An 11691-nucleotide genomic window follows, 5' to 3' on the forward strand; every position below is an offset into this window, starting at 1 on the left:
CTTTCTATGCGGAACCCTTGCCTCGGCGTTGCGCAGCCATGTTCCCTTGACAATGCGCAAACCCTGGGCCGCATGCTGCTCCATGAACGCGAGGATGTGTGGACTGTGGGATGCCGAGGGGAGAAGAACTGTTGGCTTGCTTGTCGAGTTGTCTTTGGTCAGGAGGAGGCTCGGATCGGAGCGGCCCCCCTCCCCCTCTGTTGATGTTCTTCCCTCGGTTGGGATCTGATAGCAAAGATAGCAAACTAAAAAGTGACGGTCGCGCGGAGCTAGGAGAACACGCTCACAGGGATCGGCTTGTGGCTGGCCCACCCCATTGTTTACGTACGGACAACGCAAGCCCTCTTCTGTCATGACTACAAGAATCGATCTGCCCCCCTCCACAACCGGTCCCTCCCCCCGTTGCCCCCTCGCTAATTCCAACTTCCTAAACTGGGCTCGTTAGGGGAGGGATTGAATGGTTGCACAAGAGCTAAGGCCCGTCTGGACTGGAGCTTATGTTGCATTGCCGGCTCCTTCACCAGTCTCACCCATATGCCGCAAAGATGCACAATTCTTCTCACAGTGAACGGGAGAGTGGCGAGCGATGCATACGGGCCCCCATTATTCATGATTTGAATTTCTATTCCTCGGGTCGCCACACTGTTGCATCCGATGGGGGGTAGCTAGCGCCCGGGGGACCACAAACCGAAAAGCGATTCCCGCACAAAATTCAACGGCCGCGGCGGATTGATCCGCGCTTTTGAGAGAAAAAAAAGCCAAGCCACGACTCACTGCAAACAGGGAGCGGGAAATGACAGGGATCGTGCTTTTCCCAGCTGGCATTGCATCCCGTCCGGTCTCCGGAGCCGGGGGCCAGCTTAGCTTGCAAGCTTCCAAGCTTCGCATCATTCTCGAAGCAATTTCGCACTTCCTTCTGCAGCACTTCTTAAAAACCCACATGGCTTCGGCTCTTCATGACCGACCGGCTCGATCGCCGAACAAGAGGGCTGAAGGCCACGTTCGCAGTCCGAGTTCACGGTGGACCCAGGTCTCACTAAATATGGCGTCAATCCTGGCGCAGCGTGACCTGTCAAACGGTACAGCCGAAATGAATCGACCCTTTCTCCGAACTCCTTTTTTCATAGAAAAGGAGAGAAGGGGTTGAGGAGGCTGAGTTATGAGCTCCGGACTTTTTCATCTTATCAATCTTATCATATCATGTACCTTCTTGAGGAGGCGTCGGCGACACATGACCCCCGACGCGTTCGCCCCGACACCGTGGTTCTAGATCGATGCAACATGCTCCTGGGGAGCTGTACCCTGTCAGGCGGGCTGAATTAGAGTGATCGCTTCTATCGTTGCGGCCACATGCCGTGTGGTCTTGGCTGCAGTGTCTGCGAACCCACTATGGTTCGATAAGAGACACAGGCCGTAGGCAACCTAGTGACTAGCGGGTAAGTTTTGGTGTTAGGTTGTCGCGAGTAAGCCGCAGATATGTAGCGTCGAAACGGTCTTCTAAGGGGGAACATGAAATGTCTTTGGAAATGAACGTGCACAAGACTACATGAGGCTGGTGCTGTGGCATTACCTTAACCCTGGCATCTATTTTCATTCCCTGTCAACGAACTGCAGCTCTCAGGCCAAAGCCTCCGCTTGTGATAGAAGTTTGCCAAGGGTCCATTGTAGGGGAGCATTTATTTGTAGACTGAGCGTCTATTTAGAGCAATGCACGACATGACTGAAGAATCCCAACTTTGTGTCGGTATCCAAATGTGTCAGCTTGACAATCGACATCGACCTTTTCTCAAGGTAGCTGTTGAGCTCTCAACACTTGTACAAACATAGCTCACGACTAAGTACCTTATCTAAGCCCAGCGACGATGACTGTTGAGCACTGTGACACCCTCGAAGATGAATCTCGTCCTTTCATCTGTTGTCAACTTTCGAAAATAAGTACGCAGAGCTGAGTCCAATGCCATTATACACACCGTCGCATTTGAAGACGAGCTCTAAAGACATCTTAGGTGCCGATAGCATCCATGACTATAGCCCATACTAGCTCTTATAGCAACATGAATTGAAAGTGCTCAGGAGAACGAAGTTCCTCGCCTTTCCTCATTATGCATCTATAATAATTTTGTGATGAACAGCCAGCGCAGCTCCTCACCAGGAGAAAGAAGAGAAGAAATAAGAATTGCTTGTTGCCGACTGAATTTGTGCCAAGGAAGATAATCTTATCGGGTTTGGTGTTGAAATCAGTATTATGAGTCATGAAAGGGCCGTGGTCTTCACTGAAATTCCCGCAAATGTAGGTCATAGTTCAAGAAGCTTTCTGTGTCATGTTGTTGTAGAGGAGTGAGCTTCTCATGTTACTCGTGATACTGATTGGACCGAGTTAACTGTCAATTGTCTACTGACTCGCCTGGACCCAGGGCATCGTAAAGATAAATCCAAATGAGAACATCAGCAAGCTTTCTTTCCTAAGTCGCTGCTTGAGCATGCCTGCAGTACGTGTCGACTTTACCGAATGCTAATTGACTTTTCAGCTGAGGAGAACCGGCGAAATGTTCCCTATCCGTGAAACAGCAGCTACAGGAGTCCTGAATCCGTAGCACAGTTATTTGCAAATATTCCTTCTTGAAATTATTCATTATGATATTTCCGGTGATGCCTATTTACATCGTGCTCTAAAACTGGAATAACGTAGTAAACCCGAGGTATCCTACCAAAAGTGCCCAAAGATGCTCTCGCCGTGCAACAGCGGATGCATTTCTCCAACGAAGTCGAAAGTCTCATGACAACTACCATGCTCCATCATGAAAACGCCGTCTAGTTCTTCTGAGCAATAATGCGATAGCTCGTCGACACAAGCCTCATGGTATCCATCTTTACAAACGCCTGCCCGTCCAGACACAGTCGGTTGATGAGCGTCTTGAAATGCGGCGGCAGCAGCCTCACCTTGACCAGCCCCAAGATGACCTGCCGCAGACTCCGGAAGTACACATCCGCCTTGTCAATGAGCGGCGCCTGCACGCCGTCAATACTCGCGTTGTCCGAGCGGAGCACCGTGAAACCGGCGTCCGTCAGCGCCTTCTCGAAAGTCTGCGGGGTCGGCGTCCCCACCGCGCCGATGAGGGGCTTCGTCCGCCGCATCAGCTCGGCGTGCTCGGCGTTGGTGGGGTCGTACGCCGGCAGGCTAACCCAGTCCAGCAGCGAGATCTTGGCGCCGGGCTTCAACACGCGGCGCAGCTCGGCGAACAGCCGCGGCAGATCTTTGCACAGGCTCAGCGCCTGAATCTGGTAGAATGCGTCGAAAGTGTTGTCCTCGAACGGGAGGGGCAACTCGTTCATGTCCTGGATCGTGAAGCTGTTCTCCAGGCCCACCTGCTCATTGAACTCCTTCGCCTGCGCGACCTGGTTCGGGTCGATGTTGAGACCGGTTACCTTGGCGCCGCTGACGACGGCCATGTGCGCCGCGACGCGGCCCCTGCCGCAGCCGAGGTCGAGGACCTTGTCGCCAGGCTTGAGGCCGATGTCTCGGGCGATTGACTCCTCGTACAGCATCTGGTTGTCCAGCACGGAGGCCTTCTTGTCCATCAGCGGCGGGATGTACATCTTCTCCACGTCGCCCAGCGCGCACAAGTGGTTCAGCACGCCGTAGTATGACTGTAAGCAGTCGCCGACCTTCTGGCGGTAGTCCGGGCCCAGGGTCTCGATCATCTGGCGCTCGTCGGCCCAGTCGAGACTGTAGATGACGTAGGACGCCATAAAGTCGTCCACCTGCTTCGGCGTGAGGTCGAGCAGGTACTTGAACGACTTCCAGAAGGTTTTTGAGCGTTTTGGGGATGCAGTGCGGTTAATTGCCGCGTGCTGCACGCCATGCTTCTTCTTCCACGATGCCTGGGCGGCGGGCTTCAGGGTCGAGACGTCATCGGACGATGTCGAGCTGCTCCGGGGCGTGTCGGTGACATCAGCGGTGGGCGGTTGCGCTGGCGCTGGCGCGATCGTTTCTGCTGCTGCTGACATTGCGGGCGGTCTGTCTAGTGGTATGATTTGATTTGTAAGGGATTCAAGGGGGATGGGGAGGCGAGGTGACGAGAGAGCGGTGTCAGTCGGAAGGCGTGGGATGTAGAAGAGGCGCGAGTATCAATGAAGGTCAAACTGGGTATCACGGTGTGCATCCTGGGGAACAGAAGAGCAAGATGGTAAACAGGTGATGGGGATCTTGGATTATTTTAAATCAGCATGTGTTTACAATGATCAGCGTAAAAAAAGCAAGATCTGACGGAGCCGCAAACCGGATTGCTTTCTAATCTCTCGTGACGTTCGGTACCTACGGAGTGACGTCCGGTAGTTCCGAGCGGACCTTACAAGCAAATCACCAGACCATTGGAAAGGACCGTCCGGCGCTGGAGCTAATGCCAGCCCATCATCAGCTAAGGGGTTGGGCAATCTCTTTGGCACATGGACTCACTGCAATTTCTCCCCCGACCTCTTCGTCAGAAATCGGCCAGGACGGACTCCGGGAAGAAAGGAGGGGAGAGGGGCTGGCTATGTGGCGTGTGAGTCACTTTGGGGGTGCAGCAGCCAGCTTTCGCTCGTGTCTGTCAGTTTGCGGCCACAGCCAAAAGGGAGGCGAACCGATGGCCGGCGGTGAGGGTTACATTTCATCGGTCGCGTTTGCACTTTCGCCGGTCGGGGGCCTTGGTGCCGCCTTCGCTGTTTCGACGGTGTTGCCCTCCTTTGGCAACGCGTGTGTTCCGTGGACTTTGCGTCATTGTGGCGCTCTGGCGGTGGTGTTTTGATCCCCGTCTTACTGCCGGGCCTGGCCCTTTTCCCACCTTTTCAGCATCCCAGTCCTCGTCCTTCCCCCAGTTTTATTGGCAATTTTTGACATGTCAGATGCAAGCACTCATGTAATGTTGACCAAACCGGGCAGGTAGGGCTGAAATGGAGGGTGGGCAAATCAGTAACAAAACACAGGCTGGGTGTGGTCAAGGCGGCCGCTTGTGTTTCGCGATGGGTGGCTCAGCGGATGTGGTTACGTCGTCTCGTGGCTGGCTGGCTTCACAGATGGGCGGATGTTGCGAATACGGGCACGATGAATGGCTCGATGGAGGTTTGTGAAATAAGCTTTTATTTGTATCTTGAATGATCCGCACTTCGCCTCATTTCTTAAATTCTTTTGGGTGGTGTGGTGGTGGTCTCGATCGATTTGATTGCTTGGCTCCATAGATGTCAACCAACCCTCTCGGGGCGGGCCTGGGCCGGTCCGCGTGTGACTACCAGTCGGTCCCTCGTGTGTCTCAGCTTGTGTTGGGATTTGGAGACATGGCAATCTCAGCGATGATTCATTGTGCTTTTCTTTTGCCGTAGTTCTGCCGTGTTGTGTACGGCTGGTGGCTGTGCCTGTGACGGAGTGTGTTCCGATGAGATGAACGTGTTTGTTGAGGGTCCCTTGCCGGATGTCTCGGTGTCGTGCATCACTAGCTCAACACTACAAGGTGATGCTAGTACGGATTGATGAAGTAAGCAATCACTAAGTGAAGCTTGGGATTCAATTGTCTGCGAAAAGGAAATCTCAAACGAGATTCTCATGTCGGTGTGGCATGTTTGCTGCCTGTGCAACGGCTTGATGTGTCGCTCAGAACAATCTAGCTCTTCAACCTGCGAGGTATTACGGTTGAGGGTGCGCAACCTTGATCACGCCACAAACCAGTTGAGAGGTTGTGCGTCCAATCGCGTGGTGTGCTGTGTTCACATCATTCAACGGCACAACCTTCTCAGCTATGCTCCAAGCCCATGATCCATTATGAAAACATCTCAGTGGGTGACCTAGAAAGTACAAGTTCCCTCGACTATTACCAGCTTCATTCTCCGCAGTCCCTATGACGTCAGAAGACATGTGTGTACACTAACAAGCATTGTGTGCCGGATTTGATGGCTATCATAACGATGCTAATTCTCACTTAATTATTGTAGTAACGATGAAATGTTATTCAGTCGCGTTGGGGAGTCCGCATTGGATCAATAACGTAAAGAAAACTCATGTAAGTTCCAACTTCAATTACTACATTATTTTCTCCTTGTTTACCAGGTGTGTTAAACTAGCTTCTTCTACAAGTATTATTAAAGTCCGCGTTATCAAGGAGTATGACGAAAGCTCACAACAGGCAGGTATTCCATGTTTCAAGAACAAGGCACGGGCATGAAGCAATAACGAGATCTGCAACGTCGAAACTGCTATTCACGACTACCATGAAAAGCCCCGAGGCAATCTTATCTTCAGGTCGTTCCAGCCTTTTGAGTCGCAGCGTTGCCTCGCGGTAATTGGGTTCAATCCAGCGTCATGGAGAACACGTCTTGATACATTTTCTTTGCCGCTGAGTATTATTACAAGTACCCTCCATGGAAACACTTCACTCCAGCCCTTCTAAATGATCCCCTCAAAGCCATACGTTGGTCCTCATTAAAGCCCCAGAACCTGACCTTCTTCAAGTTGGGAAATTTCTCGGGCGTCTCCGTTGCAAGTTTGATCAAATCCGGGAACAGCTTCCCGTGCCGATCGTACAGCTTGAAGGACCGAATCGACGGCGGCAAAAAGTCAACGATCAAGTCCTTTTTCCTCCTTCTGTCGTCGGGGTCCATCAGAGCTTGCAGCATCTCGTCAATCTCATTGTCTACTTCCCCGCCCTCGACCATGTTCCCGATCCCATCCTCGTCAATCTGAACCCACAACGCCTCGGGCATCATGTCTCTCGTCACAAAGATGGCCTCCCGGTCAATCGCGAGCTCTTCCAGCATCTCCATCTCATTCAGGCTGGGCATCGCGTCTTCGGGTGATAGTCGCGAGTTGTGCCTGTACATCGACGAGCGGGCCAGGTCGAGATCCACGTCCTTGAGAGTGTCTTTGCGGATGAGTAGGGCTTCGCCAATCTCTCTCGGAATGGCGTCGCGCGCGTCAGGGCTTCCGACGTCAATGTGCGTGTCGACTTCGTACCCGAACACCTCTAGCTTAGGGAACCCGTTCATGATGGCTTGAAGGTGCGTCGCGCCAAGTGCGCTATTGTTGAGATCGAGGCTTTTCAGGTTCCGATGCGTCACCGCCGCGGACATGCCGTTGATGCCCAGGCCCCTGATCCGCTCCAGCGCCGGCGCGGCATCAAGAATGCCCTTTACACAGTCAATGCTGCTACCCTCTCCCTGGTTTGACACCTGAAACGTGAGGTCTGTCAACCGCAGCAGAGAACCCGGAGCGCAGAACGGGAAGCTGGGAACGGAAAGGGGGAGCAGGTGGATGTGCTCGACGTTAGATACGAGGGTGACCATCAGTGCATCAACAACGCGCACACGGTTGTTGAAGAACTCGCTAGCATCGCTCCCTTTGGTGATGTCTGGGATGAAGCCCACGTAGGGATTCTTGTTCTCGGCGCCATTCAGGAACCAATCTTTGGGCCATTCCTTGCTTGTTTCTCCCAAAAGACTTGGAGAAACGCCTACCTCAACGATGATCCCGTTGAAAAGGTCCTGTAGCTCTGGCGTCACGTCTTTTTCGTAGACGCTCCATCTTCCGAGGTGGAGCTCCTTGACGTGGTGGGCGAGGTCACGTCGTTTGGCGAGGGTGCGCGCGAGTAGAAGCTCATAGCCGACAACAGGCTTCGGGCTGTGATAGAGCACTGGTTGTGCAATGTCTCGAAGAGCGCGGCAGGTTCGCGATAATCTCGCCAAGTCCAGACGGAGGAGGTCCGATGCGGTGAACCGCTTGCCGTCTTTAGGCCGCTCTTCCTGGCAGGTGCATTGTCCCAAGTTTCGGCTTATGACAATACAGTGGGGACAGAGCAGACTGACGATCTGGATAAGGATCTCGGCTGGGAGGTCGAGGAGTGCAGTCATCTTGACGTAGTGGTTGACAAGGTCCGTGTTGAGAATGACCTGATCTTGAGAAGCGAAGGCGGGGGCATGTGTGGATTCTGGAGACGTGTTCCCAAGTCAATTTCCAGATACTTGGGGCACCAGAGTCCGAAGCTTGAGAAATGCGTTAAAAACAACTCGTAATCTTTAGTATATGATATTTTGGCAAGTTTCGGTGAAGGATCAAAGAGACAACAAACATACATGGGATGACAAAGTCACGTGGCTTATCAACTGACGCTGCTGCCTGCCGCGAATATTGAACTCAATTTTGCCACACGCTGAGCGGTTGTTTTCAAAGTTGGGATTGCGTTCTTTGAATGGCTTCTGGTTGAAATAGACGTCGAGTAAAGATAGATAAAAACCGATCTATGGTTCTCGGTCAATAGGTGTGCTTCAGATGACTGCAGTTGGGCGTGTTGCCGGTTCATGCGGGCTTCCTTCCTAAATCATGGTCGGCTGTCGATTAGATAAGCGATCCGACATCCGCCGACATCCGGTGTCCACCGAGACCCGCAACGGTCTCCGAAGACCCACCTTTTGGCGCGGAGCCCAGTGTTAATTAGTGATAATTATGCTTAATTTCTCTAAGTCTAAAATCCGCCCCTAGGCGTGCCTCTATAGCCTTCTAGCTGCTTAGCTAATTAGTAGGGTTCTAGTAGTAGTAGTAGTATTAGATCTATAGACTAGCTTTTTCTATAAAAGTCCTAACTTAAGCTATAACCTAACTAATATATATCTTATACTTAAATCTTATTTACTATTTATAATAATATAGTCTATAAACTCATCCTATTTATCCTTATCTATACTATTATAGTGATATCTCTTCTTTTTTAGACTTTAAGTATCTTAATATTTTAGTTTTTCTTAAGTATATAGGTCTTTTCTTTATTCTCTTTTGTTTAAGTATTTAGATTTTAGTTTAAAAGATATTTTCTTATAACTAGTTATTTTAATAGCTTTTATTACTTTTTAGGTTTTATAGTAGTTTATAAAGAACTATATGTTATTATTAATACAGTTTAAAGTATAAAATAAAAGTAATAGTTTTCAAGTGAAATAAATTAGTTTTAAAATAAAAGTTTTTAAATTAGATATATAGATCTTATATAGTATTTCTATAAGAAGTAAGTTTAAACTTATAGTTTCATAAGAAATATTACAAGTTCTCTTCATAATCTTAAAGAGATTAAATTAAGATTAATTAAACTTTAATTTTACTTATCTATCCTTATTTATTCTTTTCTATATTATATTATTAACTTAAAATTCTTAATAAAGATTTAACTTTATATTTTATATTTTAATAATTTTGATAAAAGGTTCTTAGATATTATTTTAAATTTCTTTTTAAATAACTATTTATAGATATAAAATATTTAGTTAACTTATAAGTTTAAAGTTTATTAAACTACTTTTAGATTTAAATATAATATATCTTTTTATTTCAATAATAAGGATAAAATTATTAAAGTTATCTAATCTTTTAATATAGAAGTTAATATTATTAATATTAAAATTAAGTATTATCTTTATTAATAAAGTTTTAATTAAAACAATAAATTTTAAATTTAAGATTCTCATCTATTATGAAACTTTATAAACCTATTTTAACTAACTTCTTTTTAAAGTTATAATAGCTTATTATATTATAAGATATTTAATAAGTTAAACTATCCTTTTAATTTACTTAGTAGAAATAAGATATAAAACTAATCTATAAATAAAGTATATTTTATAATATATAATAACTATAGATAAGAAATTATTCTTGAAATAGGATTTATTATTAATATATATAATCTTAAGCGATCGAAAAATATCAGAGATATATTAAGTTTAAATTAATAATACTACTTCTATATCTATTATAATATAATATGTAAAGATTATAAACTTAGTTATAAAATTATTATTTTCTTATTACTACTTAATCTTAGTTAATAGCTAAGATAATACTTAGTTTTCTATTATCTTTTAGCTATAACATTTAATTATATTTAAAAGAAATTAAAAGAATTCTCTTAAATATTATATTTAATATTAAGTATATAGTTGTTCTTAATTACTATATATAAATTATCTTATAGATATATAATTTAATAAACAATTATATAATATTATACTTCTAATAACAAACTCTTTTTTACTTTTTTAATAAGTTTTGTTTTATATAGTATATTTAAGATGAATAGGTTTTTAAGTATAAGTTATTTTAAAGATTTAATAGTTTTTAGAGGTTTTTATAAAGATTTAGAAGTTTTTAGAATAAAAAACCCCTTAAGTATAACTTTTATAGATATTATATTTTAAACCTCTTTAGTAGTAAATTTTAAGCTATTTTCTCTTAAGTTATATTATTATATTAATTATTTTAATATAAATATTAGCTACTATTATTACTAAATAGAATACTTCTAATTATTTACTATCATTATTTACTTTTATACTTTAGTATATATAGTTTAAATTTACTAAAGATCATATAAAATATACTTTTTTACGACTATTTATTTAACTTATATAACTTTTTATATTACTTTTTAGTATAATAAACTTATATATTTACATTATAGTTTAGATAATATAATTATTTTCTTAAGTTTAGTTTATTATATTGTTTCTATTTCTTTTAGCTACTTTAAGTTTTCTATATCTTCTCTTATTATTTATATTAATTACTTATATTAGTTTTTTAATTATATATTTTTATTTATTTTATATTAATACTTTATATAAATTTATTTCTTTTAGTCTTATCTCTACGTAGCTTATTATTACAGCTATAGTTATATTTATATTCTTCTTTCTATATAACTACTATTCTATTATTACTATGTTTATATTATCTCTATTTATTTTATATTTACTTTTTAATAGAGTAATATTACTAGTTATTTTTAAATTAGTTCTATTTACTCTATTTACTCTTTACCTCTTATTAACTTATTCTTACTTCTTAGTTTTAATTAGTTACTTAAAGATATTTAGAAGAGGTTAAAACCTATTTTAAGATATTTTATATAGAACATTTATAACTATTTTATCTTATTATTTTCCCTTCCAACTAAATATACTTTATATTACTTTTATAGTTAGTTTATAATTTATCTTATTATAAAATAAAAATATATCATTATTAGAAAGAAAAATAGTTTTATTTATAGCTTAATTAGTAATCTTTAATTAAAGCTATTTTTATTATACTTTCTTTATTAAGTAGTTTTTCTTAAAAAAAGGTTATTATACTACTATTATGTTATAGGATTTATTAATATATTTTTAGAGGAGAAATATTATAGTATTAAAGATTAATTTATAGCTTCTTAAGGGTAATATTAGAAATCTTTAGTTATAGAATTATATTACTATAATTACTTTATATATAGAGAAATTTAGCCTATCATATATATATTTACTTAGAGGAGAAATTATTATATAGAGAGAGAAATAAATTAATTTAAAAATAGAAGAAAAATAGTTATAGTATCGCTAAGTTAAAGCTAATTGAAAATCTAACTACTAGGCGCTATTATTAATTAGTGATAATTATGCTTGATTTCTCTAAGTCTAAAATCCGCCGAATCAAAGTGTTACGACCCGTTATGCAGGATAACAGTTAACCGACCCACTTGGGCATCGGGCGGCTAGGACAGGACATTTGTACTGCAGGATCACGGGAACAACAGGGACTCACTCGGAACGGAAGAACTATAGTACAGGTCACGTGATGATAAGAAGGACCGACGAGAGATAAGCGGTCCTGACCTAGGACCGACATGGAGAAAGCGGTCC

The 11691-nt window shown here is 43.4% G+C and overlaps 2 protein-coding genes across 2 annotated transcripts; both read right to left on the minus strand.

Annotated features, from left to right (window-relative positions):
• Nucleotides 1-2811: 2811 nt before the first annotated feature.
• Nucleotides 2812-4008, minus strand: COL26b_008801 (uncharacterized protein; the record flags this gene model as incomplete). The annotated part of the gene is made up of 1 exon (XM_053181548.1): nucleotides 2812-4008. One exon carries the CDS (start codon nucleotides 4006-4008, stop codon nucleotides 2812-2814), a length of 1197 nt encoding a protein of 398 aa, XP_053034559.1.
• A 2367-nt stretch (nucleotides 4009-6375) lies between these two features.
• On the minus strand, nucleotides 6376-7875 carry COL26b_008802 (uncharacterized protein; the record flags this gene model as incomplete). The annotated part of the gene is made up of 1 exon (XM_053181549.1): nucleotides 6376-7875. The coding sequence occupies one exon, from the start codon at nucleotides 7873-7875 to the stop codon at nucleotides 6376-6378; it is 1500 nt and encodes a 499-aa protein (XP_053034560.1).
• Between the last annotated feature and the right edge of the window lie 3816 nt (nucleotides 7876-11691).

Source organism: Colletotrichum chrysophilum (genome assembly GCF_026319265.1).
Source record: "Colletotrichum chrysophilum strain AFK26 chromosome Unknown scaffold_79, whole genome shotgun sequence".
Lineage (NCBI taxonomy): Eukaryota > Fungi > Ascomycota > Sordariomycetes > Glomerellales > Glomerellaceae > Colletotrichum > Colletotrichum chrysophilum.